At 39.4% G+C, this 23,569-nt stretch overlaps 2 protein-coding genes across 2 annotated transcripts in view; both read left to right on the forward strand.

Moving 5' to 3' along the window:
• Nucleotides 1-23,569, forward strand: part of iars1 (isoleucyl-tRNA synthetase 1) — a 57,810-nt gene that overhangs the window by 3,011 nt on the left and 31,230 nt on the right. Inside the window, exons 5-14 of the mRNA XM_022192340.2 lie at nucleotides 49-131; nucleotides 1,224-1,341; nucleotides 1,465-1,612; nucleotides 6,201-6,288; nucleotides 8,837-8,897; nucleotides 9,126-9,221; nucleotides 11,918-12,040; nucleotides 16,749-16,840; nucleotides 18,329-18,427; nucleotides 22,879-23,005. Of these exons, the coding sequence (XP_022048032.2) occupies nucleotides 49-131; nucleotides 1,224-1,341; nucleotides 1,465-1,612; nucleotides 6,201-6,288; nucleotides 8,837-8,897; nucleotides 9,126-9,221; nucleotides 11,918-12,040; nucleotides 16,749-16,840; nucleotides 18,329-18,427; nucleotides 22,879-23,005 (1,035 nt within the window). The remainder of the gene's footprint in view (nucleotides 1-48; nucleotides 132-1,223; nucleotides 1,342-1,464; nucleotides 1,613-6,200; nucleotides 6,289-8,836; nucleotides 8,898-9,125; nucleotides 9,222-11,917; nucleotides 12,041-16,748; nucleotides 16,841-18,328; nucleotides 18,428-22,878; nucleotides 23,006-23,569) is intronic.
• LOC110949995 (vimentin-like) lies at nucleotides 12,051-14,168 on the forward strand. Its single transcript, XM_051948569.1, has one exon. It carries the CDS (start codon nucleotides 12,864-12,866, stop codon nucleotides 13,998-14,000), a length of 1,137 nt encoding a protein of 378 aa, XP_051804529.1. The 5' UTR covers nucleotides 12,051-12,863; the 3' UTR covers nucleotides 14,001-14,168.

Consider the following 23,569-nt stretch of genomic DNA (forward strand, 5'->3'; position numbering starts at 1 on the left):
TCATTATTTTCTTTTGATTGTTGTGTTTGTGTTTCATTTTGCACCTAGACTTCAGTGACGCGAATGGGCAGGTGGATTGACTTCAAGAATGACTACAAGACTCTTTACCCATGGTTCATGGAGACTGTTTGGTATGGATGTCAGAAAATCTAATATTCTGTGTCTAGACCTAAAGCTACATAACCTGCTCTGTTACAAGGAATTCATTTTCCCATTTTAGGTGCTGTTTGAGTCATTTTCTTTAGGAATTTCTTTCAGAAGTCAAGCATTTCTTCACTTTATCCTTTTTTTCAGCTACAACTTGATTCAAGTCTTGAATGAAAATTTGCTGGTACTCATTCTGTTAACACAGTAGTCACACTTTACACGTTTCTGTTCCACTTTCATCATCGTACAGCCCTGAAATGAATACCCTCAGAATGATTTAAAGGCATAAATATGCAGTGATTGGCAGAGAAATGCATGTCTTGTCTTATGATTTTTTTTTAAAACTTATTCAGTATCACAATCATCATCTCTTATGAGCAGTATCAGTTTAATAAACAAGAAAACATTCTATAGTGTAGCTTCCCTTTGGGGACACTCCTATCATTTTCTCTGTTTATTCATGCCACTGTGATTGATGAATAAATGGACACTAAGCAGAATGTTTTACATAGAGCATGTGAGCAAACAGCCAGTAAAGATCTCTGTCGTTCAGTGCTTGTGAACTCTTGGCACATTTTGAAAATAGGCACTAAAATTTAAGAATTTGCTTCCCAGTGACGTTATGTGATGAAAACGGGGAGAAAATATATCAGTCACATGAGAGGGCAAGCACCGCTCAAGCTAATGCTGCTTAATAATTTAAATTTCATCACTCAAATCAGTTTTAAAATCTACCAATGGTACAACCTGTAAGAGAACAGAAAACAGCCTTTGTATGAGCTATCATGACTTTTTTCCTGCACCACTCTCCTCCTCCTTTGCACAAACCACAAGGTATCCAAATGTCACTCAAGCTGCCAGCTCTTTTGATAAGTGCAGTCTTGTCTGATTGAAGGCTTGTGTACCCTTTACGTAAGTGACTCATGTCTGAATGAGCATCACTTTAACAGACGGATAAAGCCAGCAGTGTGATGCATTCTTCATCGTAAAAGGGCCACAAATACACACATTGCTTTGCAGTTCGTGTTGTCTTGCTGTTTAGTCTTTATTTTAAAATGTTTGTTTTGATTTCTCAGGTGGGTGTTCAAGCAGTTGTATGACAAGGGTCTGGTGTACCGTGGTGTTAAAGTCATGCCATTCTCCACTGCCTGCAACACCCCCCTCTCCAACTTTGAGTCCCATCAGAACTACAAGGTTGGCATGTAGCACTGCTGCAGTCATGATTATTCTATTTCAAAAGCTTGACAACAGAATTCACATAGTCTGCTGGTTCGAGACAGAATTGACCTCACCTCCATATTTCATTTTTGTCACCAGGATGTTCAGGATCCCTCAGTGATTGTCAACTTCCCGTTGGTTGAGAGTGAGGATGTTTCTTTGATTGCCTGGACAACCACGCCATGGACTCTGCCAAGCAACCTGGCCCTCTGTGTCAACCCAGAGTTCCTGTATGTCAAGGTCAAAGGTGAGAAACAAAGCTTAGCACAGGGCTCTTGAAATCAGGGTGTAGTTGCTCATGGTGATGAAACAACCACTGTTATGCTAAGTGGGACTGAACACTTCTCTGCAGAGTTTGTTCACCATAAATGGTTTGTCCAGATCCAGGCAGCCCGTAAGAGCCTAAGGTCAGAGCTTTTTGTGTCAAGAACTTGGCTTTCCTTTAACATGGCTACATCGCCCTGGTAACCTGGTCCAGAGAAGGTTATTTTCAGAGTTTCAGATTTAAATTGGCTGAAAGAAGTGCCAGTCTCTCACCAGTTTGCTTCAATTCTCTTTTAGCTATATTGACTCTCAACCTAGGAAACATGTTAAATCTGCAAACCTGTGAGCTGTACGTTAGTAATGCCACTGAGCAGAGCTAATAGGACACAGATTAGAAAACTGACTTGTCCATTGATGTTTGTCACTATAAATATTCAAGCAGCATCATTAAAATTACTTTGATTTCGACAAAAAATACTAGTCGGTCGTTTTTGTAGTGGTAAATACACTTTTGTCACTATTTAGTTTAAATGAATGAAATTTAAAGTTTGACAGCTCTGTCGTGTCAGAAAGAAACAACTGCATTGAGAGTGCGCTGAGTGATTAAAATCACTGTATCTGATGCGAATAACAGTTTTCTGTCATCATTCCTCTCTTGGATCATTTGCAGTAGCAGCACTTTTTCCTGTAATATTTTTCAATATTAGTCATAACTCTCCATTATAACAGCCTGACCCTCTGGGCTGAAGTAGGCCGCACGTCTTAAGTCAATTTTGTGTGGAAGAAGAGTGACATGATGCTTTAAATGCTGTCTTTATGTCAGCATATACAGAGTCTGAAAAAGAAGCCTGGGTTAGCAAAGAAAGTTTATAAGCCCTATTATGATACCGTCATATCGAAGAACACTGCAGCCTTTATTGTCTATAAACAGTGGCTGAACCGCACAGTGCCGCCAAACCAGCAACTACACACCTTCTCTCCTCCTCTGACTGCACCGACTGCCCGTCCGTCTCACTCGCTCTCCCCCTCCCTCCCCCTCCCTCCCACACACACACACACACACACACGCGGCTCTCTCTCCCACTCTCATGACGGAGCAGCACACTCTCATAACAACAGCGTAATCTTTGAAATGCGCTGGACTGTGCATGCGCTGAAATGCGCTGAAATGCCGTTACGCATTTCAGCGTAACGACCCGTTACGCTGAAATGCGTAACGGGCCGTTAGACAGTGTAACGGCCCGTTAGACAGTGTAACGGGCCGTTATGACAGCGTAACAGCCCGTTACGCTGAAGTGCGCTGGCGAGAACCCTGGTACACTCCTGAATGTTCTTTTACTTAGGGTCCTTTCAGATTATTATCAAAAACTCAGTTATTTTGATACTGTTGCCTGTACTGTCTTCAAATCACTGTGAGGGAAATAAAAAAAATTGCTCACACATCCTTCTGACAAACATGTTTGTGTTGTGGATTACTTGAATTACCGGCATTGGTAATTTTGTTGAACAATGTTGTTTCAATGCTGATGCCTGAGGCAAAAGTTTTCTGACTGGAAATCTGGTTTCCCTTGTGGGCTTAGTGCTTTGGACCAGAGTATCAACTGATGGGTGCTTTTTATTCAGGAAGAACAAACAAGAACAAATTAGCAGAGGAGGAGTACTGCCTGGGCAAATTGCACCCAGAGGAAAGGATTTTTTGTACCATAATGTGTTGGTGGACTTACTTGGCTTTGGCTTTAAAGTGTTAGCTGAAAAAATAAGACAGCTTTTTGTTGTTGTGTGACAAGGGAATGTCTGTGACTGGAACTTTGTTTTTATCTACAACCAACCAGATGCTTGACAGTCATGAGCAGAAACCTGATGCTAAGACATAATTGACGCTCATATAGATTCTATCCTTAAGTGCATGTAGACTCACCCACATAAAAGGTCCTGTCAGGTTTGAACAAAAGAACATCAGATGAAGTTGTTTATTAACTATGCTAATGGGTTCCACATTCAGGTTGCGTTAAGAAGTGTTGTTTTTGTGATTTTAAAGGATGACTTGTTCATAGCAAGATTCAAACTGAATCTGCCTTTAATTCACTGTAAAGCTGGACTACAACTAAATAAAGTTTCAAAGAAAATTCACAGTCCTAAGCAAAATATTATGAGATGTTTCTTATAACTTTAAGAATGTTAAAACTATGGGGTTTATTTCTACTCAAGATTTAGTGCTTTAGGAGCTCTATAGTTAATGAATACACACTCAGTTTTCAAGTTGTCACTTGTGACTAACGAAAACTGATCCAGCAGTCAAATCTAACATTCTTGAAATATATTCTTCTTTTGTGAATGTTGTGATGACTGTGTTATCGAAGTGTTGCTTCAACTTCCCTTGTATTTTTGAGGGCTCAGTCCCGTGTTGGTACTGATTTATAATGTAGTATATATGAAAGCCGGCTCTAATATTATGTCTGTATGAGTCACGTTAAATTATTTTTTGTTTGATTGTTCTATTTAGACATGCAATGATCAGTTGTTTAAGCTGATTAGCCATTTCAAGCTTCTCTGATGTCAGTATTGCTGCTTTTTTCTGTGTTTTGTTGTTGTGAAGGGACGTTTTGGGATGTTATAACTGTAGATTGAGATGTCTGAAGATGTAACTTAGAGTTGTGGAAAATTAAATCAAACACGTTCCACACTTTAAACAGGCAAAATGGTGAGAAAATAAATCAGAGGATTTTTTTTTATATATAATTGTAAAGGTGCAGCCCTAGTTGCATAAGACTGCATTTGTTTTAGCAAGGTGTGTCCACTTAACTGACATCTACTGGTTTAAGCTGTTTTCCTACAGAAAGCATTTGTAGATTTGATTTCCTGAGATATGGCTTTGTAGTCTGTAACAGATAAATAGTTGCATTCTTTGCTTACTGTGTATATGTTTGTCAAATATGTATTTAGTTCACAATCTCAAACATTTTCTTCAACATTATTATCAATTCTTCAGTTTTTAACACAAAGTCTCTAATACAGCATAATGTGTGCAGGACATTAACGTGTGTTTATAACAATCATAACAAAATAAGCAGCTAAAAGCCAGCATTAGTTATACTACTCACGCCTGTGTTCTTCTGACTTTGACATGTCAAAATGCCTGCTTTTGCTGTGACTGGCAGTTGTATGCATGTGTGTTTGACTGTACAGTGCATCAGTGTGTGGCTCAAACCTGGAAATGTGGATGAACCTTAAATGAGGCCACTTAAAAAAAGCATTGTCCTTGTTCAAATATATAAAAATAATACTCCAGAGAGGTGGCTACTGTTTTTCTGTTACCCTCCTGCTGTAGTTTTTGGTTCCCTGTGAGAGAAACTGGTGGGTTTTTAAAAGGATGACCTAGATTCCTGTCAGCTTGTCTTTGTCCACCTGATACTGCAGGGGGCAATGTTGAAGCACAGTCTGTCATCCCAACTGCACCGCCTGTGCTGTGCTGCATGGGAGACCGCCTTGGAATACCAATGAATGTTGTTTTTTTTTTTTTTTTTTTTGTATCAGCTCCGTCTCTTTTTTATCTTCCTTCTTCTCTCGCTCCATCTTTATCCCCATTTTTTCCCCTTCATTTCCTTATCGCTCTCTTTGCCTTCACGTTCACCTGTTTTTGTCCTTCACTGTTCTTATTTTCTCTCAGTCTGTCTCTTTTCGCCTGTCTCTTTCCCTCGCTGCCTTTGTCGCTGTTTGAGTTGAGGGGTTGTCAGCAGCGGCAGGTCTGAGCTGTGCAGTCATTTGTCACACCACTGAGGGGAAGAAACATCTTTTATTGATGCTGCCCCCTCCTCTCTCTTTTTGTGTCTCACCGTCTCAGGCCATTTGGTTTTTGCCCTCTTCACAACTGTTGTCCCTGCTGTTCTTGGTGTCCTCTTTTTTTTTTTTTTCTTTTCTTTTTGATTTTTCCTAAAAATTTCCCCTTGGCCATTTTATCAAGAAGGTTCAGTTTCCTGAAATGTCAGGCAGTTATTCTGCGCAGGGTGGCAAGGACTGAATCCATGCAACTCAGTTCTTGGTCAGATGGTGGTAGCTGCACCATACGGTCCATACTGGATCTTTTTTTTTTTTTTTTTGTGGTTGACTGTATTATTATGAAGCAGGGCTTGACCTTCAGGTTGAACAGGCTTGAATATAGTGCAGCTGTAAGTTGCATAGATTTGAATCTTGAAGTTGCTCTTCGTTGTACATGCAATCCAGGTCAATAAACATAAATCATTCTGGAGGGGTTATTAAATGGCAGAGTTTGAAAAATGACCAAAGCACACGCCTGTTTCTTACCAACAGCCCAAATCCTAAAGATATTTAGTTTGCCAGCACATTTACTATATTGTAGCTGATTCATTTTCACTGGATTAACTGCCTAACAGCTCTACATTGTGCTAACTGTTTGCGGCTTAAATGAGCAACATCGTGGACCGTCGTTTAATTAAAGGAGTCATTTTTAATCATAGATCTAGATGTATTGTCTACACAAGCCTGACAGGAAGATGTGTAAACCAACAAATGACAAAAAAATCTCTCGTGTTTTTTTTCTGTTTGCGTGTCAGATAACAGCACAGACAAGACCTACATCATGATGGAGGCCAGGCTGGGAGCTCTGTTCAAGTCGGAGAGCGAGTACACTGTCCTGGACAAGTGAGTGCAAAAGATCCTTTGAGCTGTCAAAAAAAAAAACAGAAAAAAATATACAAATGACTAATGCTCGAAATGTAGACTCATTAGCCTATGGGCACCAAAGTACGTCAGCTGACCTCCTGGGGAAATAATTTCCCCCAAATCAATAGACTATACAATTCAGTGGAGCATCGCAATCTTACTTTGTTACTGTGAAATCATCAGCTAGCACACAGAAGCTACATGAAATGCTACTAATATTTGATCAGTTCTACACATGCATAACCACAAAGGACTGTCATTTAGGTAGCATAAAATTAACTTTGCATTAGCTGTCAACCGTTATCGTGCATTTTGTACTGTACTGAAATGACAAAGATGTTTTTTTGACTGTCAGTTGTAGTGATGATCGATGGCAGCATTATGTATGTTAGTTGTCTTATGTTACTTTGACAACAAAAGCACTAGTTGTCAGCTTTCTGCTATAGTCAACAAATGCTACTAAATGATAATGAAGCTTATGTGACCCACCGTTTGTTTTGTGTTGCATAGTTATTTAAGCGTTACATTGGTTTTCTGTTCATGCTTGTTTTTTTTTAATCCCTATCTATTCGAAATATGCTACCGTTCAAAAGTTTGGGGTCACTTAGAAATGTCCTTATTTTTGAAAGATAAGCATTTTTTTCCCAATGAAGATGACATTAAATTAATCAGAAATACAGTCTAGACATTGTTAATGTGACAAATGGATATTCTAGCTGTAAATGTCTGATTTTTAATGGAATATCTCCATAGCGGTACAGAGGAACATTTCCAGCAACCATCACTCCTGTGTTCTAATGCTACATTGTGTTAGATAATGGTGTTGAAAGGCTCACTGATGATTAGAAAACCCTTGTGTAATTATGCTAGCACATGAATTAAAGTGTGAGTTTTCATTGAAAACATGAAATTGTCTGAGTGACCCCAAACTTCTGAACGGTCGTGTATTTAAGATGAAATAAAAGTTTTAGTTGCAATAAATGTTTATATTTAAATGTCGCTGTCATTATTTATAATGATAGATATTTATAATAGGTTATTGAATTTGACCATAAAATTTTCTACTTGGAAAAACAGAATGCTGAGTTTTGTTGTCTCCAGGCTAAATAGACACGGATAACGTTACTCACAGCAAAATTAGCGGAGTTGTATTTTACCAGCTGAGTGTTGTTTAATGCAGCGGAAGGGAAATAAAGTTTCTCTATTTCCCAGCTCAGTGGATGAAGGTGGTGCTGAGGGAGAGCACAGTATATGGCAGGAAAAAGAGCCAAAGTGAGATGAAGAAAACACCTGAGTGAATGATGGATACAGAGCGTGCTGAAACCTGATGGAGCACATTTCTGGGCATGATTTATTCCCACTCATCCCATATATTTGATAAATTAACTGGCAATGAAGAAGCCATGTTGAAAAATATTGCACCCTGGACAGAGGCTCTTCTTCTTCCACAAGGACAAAGTCCCCATACAGCAAGGCACAGGTGTCTTTATTCGTACGATGATCGCAGAAACAGTGTATCATGACGGATTCTGCTGACAATACTAACGCAACCCGTAACTAGATCTTTAAGAAGATCCTGAGGCAGTTTTTGTCCTTACCCAATAAAACATTTAGTAATAGATGTTTTAAGAGGAATCATACAAATAAAATAGTTTTCTTGTGTGCACTGAAGCTGTTTGACACATTACATAAGGGGTCCTTTAGTAACAAAAACAAAATAAAAGCCACAGGATATTACTAATAAATATGTGAATGCTTTTTTTCCTGAGCTTTACGTATTTTTTGACTATCATTCGTTCCTAAACATAGTAGTCTTTAAAAAAAGTGTTGTGTATTTTGCTATACACTAACCCATTTTTAACATCTCATTTATTTTTTATTAATAGAGGCCCCAAAATTAATTATAAATATTGTATGCGCATTTTAACCAAAAGAAGCATTGTTCTTTACTGCCTTATCTAACATTTTATAATTTATTGATGGCAAACTCCAATTAGCATATTTTTGGAGAATACTGCTGAAATAATAAAATATAGATTGAATGATTTTTTAAATTTTTTTTAAAGAAGTGTTTAGCCTTAGTGGTGAAACTCAAAGCAGCGAAAGGTCCTCAAATCACTTCCTGCTGCTCTTAAAGCTTAAAGACTTTTCTGAAAAGCTTAAAACGAAAGCTCACAGTTCTGACTGAAGGTGACAATTCTTCACGTTTAGCTCCTTTCTTGTCTCATACGGATTTTTGGCAGGTGTAAAGTCAAATAAAAGGGCACTATTTAGAGAGATTTTAGAGAGAAAGCCAAACAGGTGGCTGGGTTTAAAAAAAAATAAATAGAATGTGTCCACCCCAGTGGAAACAACATCTTTGTAGCATCATATTAAGGCGACTCTTTGGTTAGCATTTCCTTTTTTATTTGAAGTTTTGCCCGTATGTTGTCAGAAGTGTGCTTGTACAATTTTCCTGCAGGTTTAACTCTGCAGGGAATTACAGATACTGAAAGAAGGTTTTAAAATCTGTTTTATGTGTTTTTAGATTTCCTGGCAAGATGCTGAAAGGGAAAAAATACAAGCCTCTTTTCACGTACTTTGCCAAGGTTTGTAGACAGTGTTTTTGTTCCTGGCTATTTTGCACTTTTACTTATTTTCTGACCCAAAATAAAGACAGACCAATTTCTTACCTTAATTACTTGTTGGACCACAAATTGGCATATCTCTAAATCTGTCTCTTACCCTCTCTCTTCCTGACTGTGGCTGTACTTTTTTCGCTTCCTCACATTTTACCCCCCGTTCATCTAATTCTCCTTGTCCCTGCTTGACTTCAGTGCGGGGAGAAAGGAGCCTTTCAGGTGGTGATGGATAACTACGTCAAGGAGGAAGAGGGCACAGGAGTTGTCCACCAGGCACCTTACTTTGGAGCTGTGAGTGTGATCTTCTCCAAATTCCTCTTTTCTCTTCCTCCCCTTGCTGGTTATTGATCTGACCAGAGAGAGTGCTTTGGAGCTTAGCCGGACAGAGTGTGCACTACTGCTACACACTGCCAAATGTTCACAGCAGGACATGAAAACTGTGCTTACTGAAAAGTTCTCTAAGTCTTGCTGTTTTGCCAACTAAATTTTCTTCACTGCTATGAAAATGCTTAAATTTGCTGTTACATGTTTCATCTTTTGGTCCATTTGGTGGCAGTGGAACACGCTGTCACCACAACATTGATGTTTCCACCGTATAAAGATGTTCTAGCAGAGATGTCAGCACAGATTACACATCCAGCAGACACGGAATGAATTGTGTATAAATGTGAAGTAGTGTTTTTGTCAATTTGAGAGTATGAGAATATTTAGACACACAAGGACACGTCGTAGTGTGCTGTGGTCGTTGAGATCATGGGAGGGGAGAATGGGCTCTCATTTGTTCTGTGTGCAGCTCTGGCCGTTTGTCCTGATTCCCCCGTCACTGTAATTGAGCTCCACCTGCCACCTATCAGGCTGCTCTCCTCCTCTAATTACAGCATTATATACAACACTTCTTGTGTTAGTTAGTATGAGGAGAAGCTGAGAAATGTTTCCATTTTTTCAAGCTGTCCTATTGAAAAAAACATGCCTTTTCATTTCACTCTAAAAGCAATTCATTTCTGTTCTGTTTCTGGCACCATGTAAATTGTGTTTTCTGCAGTTTTTTAGTGTTGTCACAGTGGTTGATTTAGTTTTATATATTTGATTGTGTCTTCTCTAGTGAAGCTCCTGCATGGTGTAGTTACATGAATGCACTGGGTTAAACCTCAGTAATATTTGCTTTTAACAGTGACAGTAAGATAACCTATTTTATTTACACCACATTTCAAATTTGGTGGATGAAAATTTGATATAAAGACCAAATTTAGGACTCTATTCTTGACAGCTATGACTCATTTGTTAGTTTTGTTTCAGAAATAAGACCTTTTTAATTTGTATCTTGTATCTTGCCATGTACACTGACAGTCATTAAAAACTTTGAGACCATATTTTTTCAACATAATTTTTATTTTGAAGCCCGAAACTGGATTTTCTTCATATGAATCATTTGTTTAGCATATTGGCATACAGAAACAAAAATCTAAAGTTTCAAGAATGGTTTCAAAATAAAGAATTTCACAAAAGAAAGCGGCACCTGCCAAACACAAAGTCACAACAGTCAATACCGAGTACGGCCTCCATTTGCTTCGATGCAGGCAGCAATCCGTCGGCGCATGCTTTGGACCAGGCTTCTGATTGTGGGTTGGGAACAGCCCATACGCCTGGCTACATCACTGTAGCTCAAACCGGCCTCCACCATACCCAGTGCCCGGAGACGTTGTTCATGTGATAGACGCGGCATGATGCTGTTCACTGGACTAACAATGGTGGCCTTTTTTGGGCCTTTATATAGGCCTTCAAAACCCATTCTCAAATTGTGCAGATACTCACTGAGTATTGCTTGGTGTGTATTTGGTTCACTTTTGCAAAGTGACCAACCCATGTGCAATGAATCATGACAAAACGACAACTCATCATTATCTCAACGACCAGGGCACTAGATCATCAGTAAATCCACAATGAATAATTACAACCCCCCTACAAGTAGAATTCTGCATACATTCCTACCTCGTAGTTTCTATTGACTGTCAGTATAGAATACTGGATTTTATGTCTGGCCAATTTAAAATACCTAAGACCTGTAATGGAACATATGTTTTGTGTATTCACTTTGATTTGTCTTCTTACTGATAAGGCTTTACTATAGATTTGTATTGAACGCTACAGTATCAAATGGCAGTGCAGCAGTGCTATCAGAGGTATTGGGTCATTGCTAATAGGTTAGATGCCCTTGTCAAGGGCAGATGGATGCCCCTGTGGCTGTGGCCAGCTGTGAATACTCAGTATTTCTGTATGTCTAGATTTTCTCTTCAACACTCTCTGGTTCTTTTACTGCACTTCAGTTCCTTTGGGACTGTGAAATGCACTCTTCATGTCATCGACTTCCTTGAATTTGCATTTAAATGTTTGATATTTGGTGTCAGATCTTATGTTTAATGGTCGCATTCACATTGATTTGTTTGTTATGAAAATCTGCAACACAAACGTATATTCTCTCATGATATACAGAAAGAAGAAAGCGCTGCCAAACTATATTTTTCGAGTTTTATTTTGTTATGACTAGATGTGAAATGACCCTGTGAGCCATCTATCTTGGATCTTGACATGGTGTTTGAACACAAATTACATTTACAGCTGGACAGTACTCAGATCTTTCATGCCTAGCTGTCACATACCAGCAGCGCTTGTTTCAACGCTGAAGAGAGTATCCAGCTCAACAAGGAATTTAATATGTAGTCACACCATGTCTTAAACTGGTGAAACTGACTACTAAATAGGGGTGTTTTGTTGCTATTTTTTTATCTGTAGTAATACTTAATCAAAATATGAACTTGAAATGAAATGTGTCACTTTATAATGGAGCGATTTTCAAAAACATTTTAAGGCTACTGGTCGACAGTACATGACTTTGTTACGAGGGATGTTACAGCAGTGAAAAGCATGTAAATTAGATATTTAAAAACTCGGATCAAAACACTCCTTAAAATGCATTATTCTCTGTGCAGGATGATTACAGGGTGTGCACTGAATACAACATCATCCAGAGGGACCAGGCTCCTATCTGCCCCGTGGATGCCTCAGGCTGCTTCACTTCAGAGGTCACTGACTTTGCGGGACAGTATGTCAAAGTGAGTGACACATCATACATTTACATGGAGATTAGGTTAGCAGACATTTCAGGTGTTCTCCCCTCAGTATGAGCCACTGGCATGATACACAGGATAAATGCCTCAACAATATTGATAGCTGGTTTAATTCAGCATTTCATTTTCCGCCTTCTGGGTACCCACTCCCCAGCTGCTCTCCATTTCGTCTGTTTGTATCTGGAAAATGCATCTCTCCATAATGATTTTTTTCCCCCCCTTTTATTCTGAACAGTTGTATGAAACGTGGCTTTTCTTCTTTGCGATACGTTTGGTGTGTTTGAGAATTATGTGGTAGCTGAAATAGCAGATATTAATCACTGAAGGCAGTTTCAAATAATTCTTTGGGTGCGTAGCTTGGTGGTATGGAGTTGAGGGAATCTACGTCAGAGCAGTTTAACAAATTAGAAAATTATGCTGCCAAAGCACATTGTCTTTGTTTACGAGTGCACTGGATACCCTTTCCATTCTGTCACACCCAACATCGTTAGCATCCGAAGTGGATGGCGAGTTAAAAATAGCGGCCATACATAATCTGATCACTATTTCACATCCTGGTGCAAAGGCCAGGGAGTGGACTCGACCTGGCCGGCCACTAACACAGTCCCCCGAAAGTCTGTCATAATCCACTTTTGAAATATGTTAAAACCTAGCGTGAGTTTCAAGGCTGTCTGAGACATTCTTTATCGCTGCATAAAAACTCAGTGGTGATCTGAGGGAGTGTCATTCGCGACGTGGGCTACACAAGAAGCTGAAAGAGCACCTATTTCTCTGTAAACTGAAAGGCAAAACCAGTATTTTACACAACATGAGAGCTGCATCTTATACCCAGAAGAGCCTGCAAGTTAGCAGCTCTGGCGGCAGAGTAAGGGTCCAGAGCCCGTCACCATCCCGGTGCCGTGGATCTTCATTTGACAGCCGTGGACGCTCGGGTTATCGTGGAACTGCCATCGAGTTGGGCACTGAGATACACCAGCAGCATGCCAATGAGAAAGAGGAGATGCAGGAACTCAATGTTAAGTTTGCAGGATACATTGAGAAGGTCCAGGCACTGGAGCAGAAAAATGCTTCTCTTCAAGCCCAGCTGGATGTGCTGCAGAGCCGCTACAAGGGAAGCCCATCAGGCATCGGAGAAGAATACGAGCTCAAGTTTAAAGAGGTGCGGGAGCTGATTGAGACCCTTACTCATGAGAAGGGAGCAGCTGATATCGAACGTGGCTACATTGAGGAAGAGGTTGAAGTGTGGAGACTAAAGCTGGAGGAGGAGCTGGCCCTCAAAGAAGAAGCAGAGCTGATTCTGACGGAGTTCCGACAGGATGTTGACAATGCCACGCTGCAGAAGGCTGAGTTGGAAAAGCGCATAGAACAACTGGTGGCTGAGATCGAGTTTCTCAAGAAGCTGCATGATGAGGAGGTGGCTGACCTCATGAAGCAGATCGAGGACTCAAAAATTACAGCTGAGCTGGACGGTGATCGTCCTGACCTGGCTGCTTATCTGCGCAACATGCGTGCAGAGATAGAGTCAGTCGCTGCCCGTAATGTGCAAGAAGCCGAGAAGTGGTACAAGAGCAAGTTTGATACTCTAAAGGAGCATGCTGGCAAACATGAGGATCACATGAAAACCATGAAAGACGAGATCACAACCTTCCACAACCAGGTGACAGACCTGCAGAACCAGATTGACGGTCTGAGGGCTCGCAATGCCGCCCTGGAGCAGCAGCTGGAGGACATGGAGATGTCCCACATGGATAAGGTGGTGAACCTAGAGAGTATCATCGCTCAGCTGGAGGGTCAGCTCTGTGATACCAAGCTGGAGATGACCAAGTATCTTCAAGATTACCAGGAACTGTTGCACATTAAGCTCAAGTTGGATGCAGAGATCGCAACTTATAGGAAGCTCCTGGAAGGAGAAGAGCAGAGGCTTGGAATTCCCAAAGATGCCTAAATATCCAGGAAGAGAGCAGCAGCAAATCCCAACAAGCAACAAAGAAAATTAGCTCATTATAGCTCAAAATGATTGTAAAAGCTTCCCTGTGTTCTCCTTACTCGTAGGGCTGGGTATTTGAAATTTTTCAGTACCAGTGTCAATATGACACCTGTGTCTCAGCACAGATACCACTAGTAAACTATTAATTTCAGTGTTATTTTAGAAGAATTTTGGCTCAATAAAATTGCCAAGAGTTGTTATTTAAAAAAATCCGTAACAAAAGGAATATGCATAAATATTCTGGTGATGTGCTCACTTGCACTATAAGTTCAGTGCATCACCAATTTCAATAAACATTTTTATCCAAATTGGTTAACTCGTCAAAACATAAATCTACAAATTTGGCCATAGATTTGATACTAGCTTTCTGTAGTTTTAGATTCTCTGTGCTGTAGACAGGTTTCTCTTGATCTCACAGATTTACTGAGGTTTGATACCCAGCCCTCCTTACCTCCTTCATTTGTCCTGCCACATCTGACCCCATTATCCTTATACATTTCTATGCTTCCTTATCCTCTCCAGACATCCTTACGGCAGATTTTGACATCACCTTTTGAAGCAACTCTCCTTTCTTTTCATTTCCTTTCTCTAACTCCATCACCCCTCCCATTTCTGTTTTTTGGCAGCCCTCATTTCTCCTTGTTCCTTCCCTTTCCTTTACTCCTGCTCCTGCAGTACCCCTGCTAAATTTACCTTCCTCTCTTCTTGCCAAGTCAGCCCCACTGTTATACTTCTGTCACTTCCCTTTGCTACAGTTGCTCACTTTTCCTCATTACTGCCTCTCTTGATCCAAGTTTTGGATCCTGCTGCCTTCACAATGAAGCACTCCATGCCACAAAGCAGGACATATAGCCTTAGTGTTTTGACTGGTTTTTACAGTAACTTCAGTTTATCCTAAATGTTTTAAAAAGACACAGCTGTTCATCATTTACACTAACGTTGACCAACTGTTACTTAATAAAGACTTTAATGAGTGCATACAAAATAACGCTGTGCTGATTTTTATTTACTCTAGAGACTGAGCTTTTGTTGTCTTTTCTAATATGTATCTTTCACATTATACAAACTGGGTTTTACCATCTAGCTGCTGTTGTTCAAATTATTAATTACAAGACTAAAGTGACTATTTTGGTACCCTAACTCTGTTGATTATTTATGCCTTGTTGCAAAGGGAATCACATATGTGCAAGGAATGTACTAAGCATGTCAAGTAACCCATAGTTGCACTCAGTTGGCCAGGTGGTGATAGTGTCATTTTCTCAATGGGTTGCAGGCAAATTTCCAATGCTCCTTTCACAGGTGTATTTTCATGTTTTAATGAGTCTGGGTCAGGGCATAACAAAATTTACTCCTGGCTGAACACGTTTAAAACCGCTATCTCTACAAAGAGGTCACGACCAACCGTCTGCTGAGCACCTTGCTGAAAAGTTATGTTTATGAGCTTCCTGTGAATTGCGTAGGGAGCTTTGTTAGAGGACAGATGAAAGTGCGCGATAAAGCATAGGGCTGATTGCATATTAGATTGTTTTCCATAAACAATGAGTTGCATGACACAACACACAAATTTTCTGTTTGGTGATATTTATCAGACCTGTATGTGCAGACTGACCTTGGCTACAAATTTGCTTTGATTTTTCTTCAAGGAAGCATAAAGCCAAGGTGAGTTCAAGGTTTCAGAGGCTTCATCTGCTGGGGAAAGTTTTTTACGGAAGTTTAGTAGTTTATGTGGGTATTCAGCTATTGTACAAGGACAAATCTTAAACTGTAGCTGGCAGAGGGAAAGCAGACAAGAAATAACTTAGATATTTATCAGTTGCTGGGTAAACATCGTATAATAGGTTGCTGTTAGGATATGTACAGGGATATTGTGTCGAAGCCACTGTTCTTTACTGAATATGATATAATATTATGTAATTTACTGTAAGGCTTATTTTTAACTTGTCTGATTTCCTTTTTGACATATTTTAAGATGCACATCAGCGACTCTCTGTAATTAAACACCATTTGTTTCTGTTCTGGTGTCGTATGAAATCATTTTTTGCCTGAGGTCAATACATAGTTCTGACGTTTTGTGACAGAACGTGGTAACATGATTTTAATTTAATGTGAACTGGATCATGAGCAGCAGTCAAAACAAAAGAGAACTCATGATCAAAAGCAAATTGTGTACTTAAAGAGCATTTTCTGCATGAAGAATCTATTTATTACAGTTGACGGCAAACAAGGTACATTTGGAGCCAGCGTAGTTTCAAGTGTGTCCGTTAATAGAAAATAATGTGAAAAATATGATGAGATGCGTTTTGACTGTGAGGCAGATTAGCAGGAATACTTCATTAAAAACGAAGCCTTGGAACCATTTCATTTTCAGCTCTTTTTTTCTGTTTTAAAGTACTTTGAAAAATTTCTGGGATTTTTAAAAACTATATAGACAAAAAAATAGTAAGCCTTACAATTGTTTACAAAACAGCTTAACATTAAATGAAAACCTTTTGCTGACCTCCACTGGTTTAACCTTGTAGTCGTTATGTACTCCAGGGTTTGAATGCACATGGTCAGTCGCAGTTACAGATGCACCACAGCATGTCTGACCACACCCAGTCAGTTGGAAACGTTGCCCGCAGAGGACAGTGAAACATGGCCTGATAGGATCTAGTACTGCATTTTTTATTTATTTATTTTCAAATCTAATGTTTTGTTCTGTTATAGGATGCTGACAAGAATATCATCAAGTGGCTAAAAGAGAAAGGCCGCCTCGTCAATGCCAGCAGTTTCAAACACAATTATCCTTTCTGCTGGAGGTGAGATGTGCACATAATTCAAGCTGTAAAATTTGGGTTACCTCTAAGCCATGTAAATGTGACTCATGCAAGCAAACCTTCCATGTGGGCTCTGTGAAACAACAGTTTAAGAAGGTTAGAGGCTGCAGATGTTAAGCCTGACTGAACTGAATATTACCTTCAATGTCAGCAGCTTTATTATGTGGTAGAAGACATCAAATTCAATGTTTAGCACTGTGCAGGCATGCTCATGAAGAGCTTTTAAGTTCTCCTGTGTTCCTATCTTATCCAAGAGCATCAGTGCAATGGATTGAGGTTTTGTAGCTTCTGCACTAGGGCTGCACCTAACGATGCATCGGCGCTGCATCGTGCATGTATTATGCACGATGCAGCGCGGACGTCCGCGTTTGGATACAGCTGTATAGTAAACGCTGACATCCATGTTTACGATAGAACGCGGACATCCGTGCTGCAGCGTGCATACATAATACATGCACGATGCCGCGACGACGTTCGTCTGTGTTCCACGCTCCGGTCGGAAGGGAATTTCTTTTGCATTGCGCGCTCACTTCCGCTTTTGATGACGTATCGTGCTCAGACAACTCGTCGACGCATCGTTAGGTGCAGCCCTATTCTGCACGGAATTAATTCACAAAGCCAATGTCGCCGTGGTGACAACCTCTCTAGGCCCTGCATCACGTCATAACCATCAGGCACATGCAAACACACACAAACTTACTTTTAGGGCAGACTGAATCACACTCTCATTTTGAGCAGCTGCAGTCTGACCTGAGCAGGATTAATTAACCTCAGTAAATATGCAGAGACGTGCACTCTGAGCCACTGGAAGACATCGGCGTGTTGAGATGAAACTGTTGTTATTAACTACTCACTGCCTATAAGGTGAATCTTCATGATGGAGGTAGCAGCATTTTAGATGAAATGGACAAAAAAAGATGTTTCTTTAAAAAGCAGATTAGTGGTGCACATGAATAATTGAGTTTTTTGCAAATTCAGAATGCATCTTTCATTTCATTGTGTGTTCACTGATTTTTTTCCCCCTCATAAACTGCCCTCAGCATTTCTGTAATTCAGAATTATTTGCTTTGATATGCACATATTTTTCACCTATTATTGACTACTTTTACTTGTCCAGTTTTTAAAACAAATTAATGGTAAATACTACAAAATGATAAGACAGTATTTGATAAAATATACATTTGTAAAAACTATTGTGAAGTAATAAGAGCTTCTGTGTTTCAAAATATGATTCATTCCAATCACTCAAATGTAAGTAGATTGAGCAATGTTTCAAATGTATTGTGCGCATATATACATCAGACAACAAAGTCTTACTTACATTTCAATTTACTCTATAAATGAAAATTCTTATTAATTTGTTGAATTGCAATCTTCTGAAATTACTTGGATAAATCACTTTTTCTTTCCTTTGTTTAAGTCAGTATATTGCAGGCTTGTGTTTTGTGTAATCCGTTCTTGTATTTCCAGGTCTGACACACCCCTGATCTACAAAGCTGTCCCCAGCTGGTTTGTCAGAGTGGAGAACATGGTGGAGAAACTCCTGGACAACAATGGAAAATGTTACTGGTAAGCCATTTTCTGACAGAAGTTAGAACTAGATTGGAGCTAAGTGATGGTGAAGTGGTTCCAATTAACATCTCGCCAAACAATTGGTCTTAAATTCTTCAAGCCAAGAAGAACAGCCGATGCAGTCCCAGAACAATTACAGTCACGACTCTACGCTACTACATCAAGTTGTTGGCCTGTCTCTGCAGGACAGCTATCATAGGGTATAGTAGTTTAAAATGGCAAGGTATTGGATTTTAACTGCAAGTTGTTGCAATGACTTGTCTTTCATTTCATTATGACGCACACTGGATTGTTTTTTTTTTGTTAAACATTACCATGATGCTAATTGCAATGGCAGAACAAGAAGAAAAAGTAAGCATCAGCATGATGGCTTTGCTAAGTGGTATTACCCCTGGTGCTCCCAGTGCTCTTTTCTGAGCCACAGTGGCTGCCTCTGGTAATGGGACTGTCAAACTGAGATGAATGACTAGCCGCTAGGAAGGTGAAGACGCACAGGCACACACGCAGAGAGAGGCCGACACAAACACACACACACACTATTTTAAAGGCTACAGTCCTTATCTAAGGGGTACTAGTCTTATATACACCCAGTTGCCAGTTTATTAGTGACACAAAGCCAAAGCGTATGCGATCTTACACAATAGTCCTCATTTTGCCTATCTTTGCTGACATTGGTGGTGTGAAAAATTTATAGAAACACATCCCAGCAGTGTGATATAAGTTAATGACACCTCAAACTGCAAGCCTTGAAAATGACTATACCTTTGAGTAACAGCCTTGTTAAAATATGTGCAATAATCTGAATACAGCTGGTTTTTTTGAGGTACAGCCTTTAGACCGTATAAGTTCTAGTCACTTAGAAACTTAAACTCCAGACAGCCATGTTTATTGATCAAGTACCTTACAATATGTCAGAGTATGATTTTAAATTTATAAAAAGGACTGAAATTTATGAGATTTTTTTATTGCTTTTTCATTACCCTTCATTAATTTGCAGCTCTTTGTACTTTCAAAAAAAAAGTAAGTAATATTTGACAGAGAAAAAGAATAGCTTTGGGGTTCCTAGAGCAAAAATTGATGTTTTTGATTTAAATTTTTATTATTGAAGACATTATCATAGATTAAAAACAAAGAAAACGAGTAATATTCCTTTGACTAGATTTAACCTGTTTTTGTTTTGTTTTTGTTTTTTGGTTGAAAATTTTAATCAACATTGTAGTTTTCTGTCACTCATCAAATAGTTAGATGAAAGTACACGGCAGAGACCATGAGATATTTGTGGGCGTGTTAGTATTAGTGTTATGTTATTTGTCTAAAGAATCACTTTAAAATTACCCAAAACCTTTACTGTATTTTTTGCAAAGACAGATTCAGCTGTTGTACTTGAGGTAGCTTAAAAAATGATACATGTATACACACATTTGTTTCATTTCTGTTTGCGTGGCTGCACATTGTGGCTGTTGCTCTTGTGAAGCTTTTTAATTAGGCTTATCCTCCAACCCTAATGATTTGATTTTGTTAAAACAAGTTTTTCTCTTCATTTTGATTAGACTCCACTTTCATTCTTGAGTTCTAGTCCCATGAAGATTGTCTGCCTGTCGGCGAATGTTGCCAGCTCATCAGCTTCCTAATAAAAGTAAAATCCTTGTAGAGTTCAGTACCTCTATGTGAAGTTCCTATTAGCTGATGGGAACTAAAAAGAAGAAAAAAAAAACCTTCAGAAAGCAAAGTGCCAGAGTGCTAGTTACCATATTCTCAAAGTGATTTGTTCATTTTATCTCTCTTTACTCAAATGGTGCAGTGCAGACTCTGGCTAAGTATCTACTGAGAGAGTTCATTCTGATCTCTCCAGATGCCTGTCTGTCAGAATAAATTAACGACTGAATTAATGAGTGCTAAAAGGGGAGCTGGTGCCTTTTGAGTCTCAAGGTGCAAGAAGCTTGGCCACTGTCACACAATTTCAGCACATTACTTCTCCATAATAAGAGATAAGAAAACGTGGTCGTGACCAACTAATCCTGAATCGACTCAGGGTTGCATGTCTTCCTCCCAAATTATATTTTTATCTTTTATTTTTTTATTGTTTCAAACTTGGGTATTGACAAAGCATTTCCCACTGCCCCTTGAAATTCTTCATTTTTTAAAAATTTTATACATTCAGAGTTTAGAGATGAAAGTAAACTTGCCTGTTGTCACGTGTAACCATCCTAGGTTTAGGTTTTATCAGCTAAGACTGCTTCACATTACATTTATTAGTTGGAATCTGTCATTGTAATGTTTCAACCTTGGTAGTTTTAAAATGAGAACCTCATAAACGTGTCTTAAATGTGTATCTATTGGCTGTATACTATACATGGTATTTTGCTAAAAGACTTCAGGCATTACCGGTATTCTAGGTATGAGAAAGGAAAATGTAAGCCTGTAATTTGCTTGTGACTTTATATTGTGCTGCTTTGTCTACATACTTGGATGAGAAGAGAGAGAAACCTTTTGGAATGAAGACTAGCTAATTTTCTTTGCAAACATTGTATAAGGAGAATATAAAACTGATATTGTGGCATCCAATTCTAGCTTCCACACAGTTGAGACATTGTGCACAGTGTGTATGGAAGAATTTATTTCATTGCACAAGGTACAACCCTAGATAGTAATTGAATATGAGTTGGCCTTGGAAGTACTTCTGCGCTGAGTTACTGCTTCAGGTTAAGCTAGTTAGCTGAGCAGGCTAACACTGGCAACATTAGAGCAAATAAATTCACAGCTTTTAGTCCGGTTTAATGTAAATTTAATACAGATTTGCATTATTTTTGATTTGGAAATGATTGAAACAACCAATCATAGATCTGCTCTTCATCAAAATGCACATGAATCAAATCTGGACGGACTTGTTCTGCAGAGTAACTGTTGCTAAGCTGTGATAGGACAATTGCTGGTAGTAAAGATATTCAGTGAGTTATCCAGTTGTTTGTACTTTGTCATTTAGCAGTTTCTTTCGTTTATTTGTCTGTTTTTCTTCATCGCCCCACCCTCCTTACCTCCCTTCCTCCCACCATGCACACTCCCATTTCATCCCCTTTTTTTTGTCCACAATCTATGTCCCTCTGTCTCGCTGTCTTAAATCCATCCTCGTCGTCTGCGACTTATAATAGAAGCCTGTACATGTTAAATAACTCTTCTGTATGTCTCGAGCACCAGACAGCACACTTTAAATTCTACATTTAGCTTCAACTGAGAGAACGAGGCTAGGGGGATGGAGGGTTGGTGGTGAGCAGCAGCAGAAGAAAAAAAATCATTAAATTGATATATTAGGGGCCTAAATAGAAATGCCTCCTACAAATGGGAATTGATGAACTCTTTGCTTAGCGCGTGGATCCTGACGACGATTTATACTCTCCCCTGCACTGTTCTCCTGAGCAACACGGCCTGGCACAGCAAGAGAGGAGGGCAGAAAAAAAAATGATAGAAAGAGGAAGAGATTGTGAGATAGTGGATTAAAGCTAGAAATTGGCTGAGGCAAAAGAGGAAGAGGAGAGAGCAGAAAAGGGGCGCAAAGGAAGAAGATGCCTTGGAGGGAATGTTAACCTTTGCGGCTGAGCTTTATAAAAGAGAATTTCTGGTTTATTTTCAGGTCTGAAAATAAGGGAGAAGAGAAAAAGAAGCCAGCGCAATAAAAGAATAACATGTTCTTCTGAAAAAAATATATTGCACATTAACATTTGCAAGTCTGAGTTTTCATTAACAATGGATTCAGTTTTGTTGAAAGAGGCTTTAGAAGAATTCCAAAAGGCAAAAATATAATTTGCAAAACTCCAAAATACCCTGTCCGCTGTAGGCCACAAAGTTAGATGCATAACAGTTCAGTATTTGAATAGTTGTCGATAGCGATTTAACACCACTAAAAATGGGATTGTTCTGACATTCTGCGCTGTGGAACTTGTAGGAAACACTGTAGATATTACTTGTTACAGTTCACTAGTTGGACAAGTGTCTGTTTCAGCAAGAACTTGCATGAACTATAGTGCATTAATCATTTAAAATGTGATAATCTGTCTATTTTCTGCTGCTTATCTGGGTTCAAGTTAGTTTATATTGTTAGAAATTACTGGTACATACTTCTGAGAATATCTGAAGAAAAAAGCAAATTAAACAATTCCAGGCCACATCATACCTACTGTTTTCTGATTGGTTGTTTTTTGCAAATCTAACAGCTTGGTCTGTATTTTCATACTCTGAGTAGTCTTTCTGCAAAATGAGTAGAAAAAAAGACTCCTGAGCTCCGCATAAACTCAGATTAATGGTGTCTGTGTGAAGTGGAGGGTATTTGTGGCTCTAAACCAAAGTACGACAGCAGTATCCTTGTTGTTTGTCGTCTAAAGCAAAATTAGACCCACCCAGAATTGTCTGTTCCAATGGTTGAAACCACTGTCGCAATCTCTCTGTCTCTGCAGGGTTCCAGAATTTGTACGAGAGAAGCGTTTCGGGAACTGGCTGAGAGACGCACGTGACTGGGCGATTTCAAGGAATCGCTACTGGGGCACGCCGATCCCTCTCTGGGTTAGCGATGACTTTGAGGAGGTCAGCAAAACAGGAAATGCACACTTGCTACGCTTTAATAGAGTATTTCATGCTGCTAATGTGCCTTTGCACAATGTAGAGATCATGCCCTTTGTCTGTGGCATGACCAAATATGAAGATAGGGATATTTCCTACATTTGGGAGCTGACTGTAGTGTAGTGTCCAGTTCTCACAACTCAGTCTAGGCTTAAGCATGAGAGGACATAATTGAAAAGTTGAACTCTCTGTAACTCTCACTTTTATTTACCATAGAAATGAGTTTGGGGGGAAATGTCTTGTGTCTTTCCAAAGGAAGATTGGCCTGCTGCAAGAGTACGGAAATCCAGTTCTTTTCATAAATTGGCCGTGCGAAAAATTTTCTCGCTGACCTCTTTTTGACACTCACATAATTTAGCATATCTGGCCCATTTCTGTATGTGGAGGCTTGTGTAGGAGAGACTTTCTGGCATGGTGGAGTGAGGTGTCCATGGTGTCAACCAGAGAGTGTAGTGTGACTCTGTACTGCAGTCAGAGCCAGCTCCCCTCAGGCACCATTATAGAGTGCCTCCATAAACTCAACACATG

The sequence above is a fragment of the Acanthochromis polyacanthus genome, chromosome 5 (genome assembly GCF_021347895.1).
Source record: "Acanthochromis polyacanthus isolate Apoly-LR-REF ecotype Palm Island chromosome 5, KAUST_Apoly_ChrSc, whole genome shotgun sequence".
Classification (NCBI taxonomy): domain Eukaryota; kingdom Metazoa; phylum Chordata; class Actinopteri; family Pomacentridae; genus Acanthochromis; species Acanthochromis polyacanthus.

What these genes read in the sequence shown, in the direction of transcription:
- LOC110949995 (XM_051948569.1), top strand. Translation starts at nt 12,864, where the DNA reads ATGAGAGCTGCATCTTATACCCAGAAGAGCCTGCAAGTTAGCAGCTCT.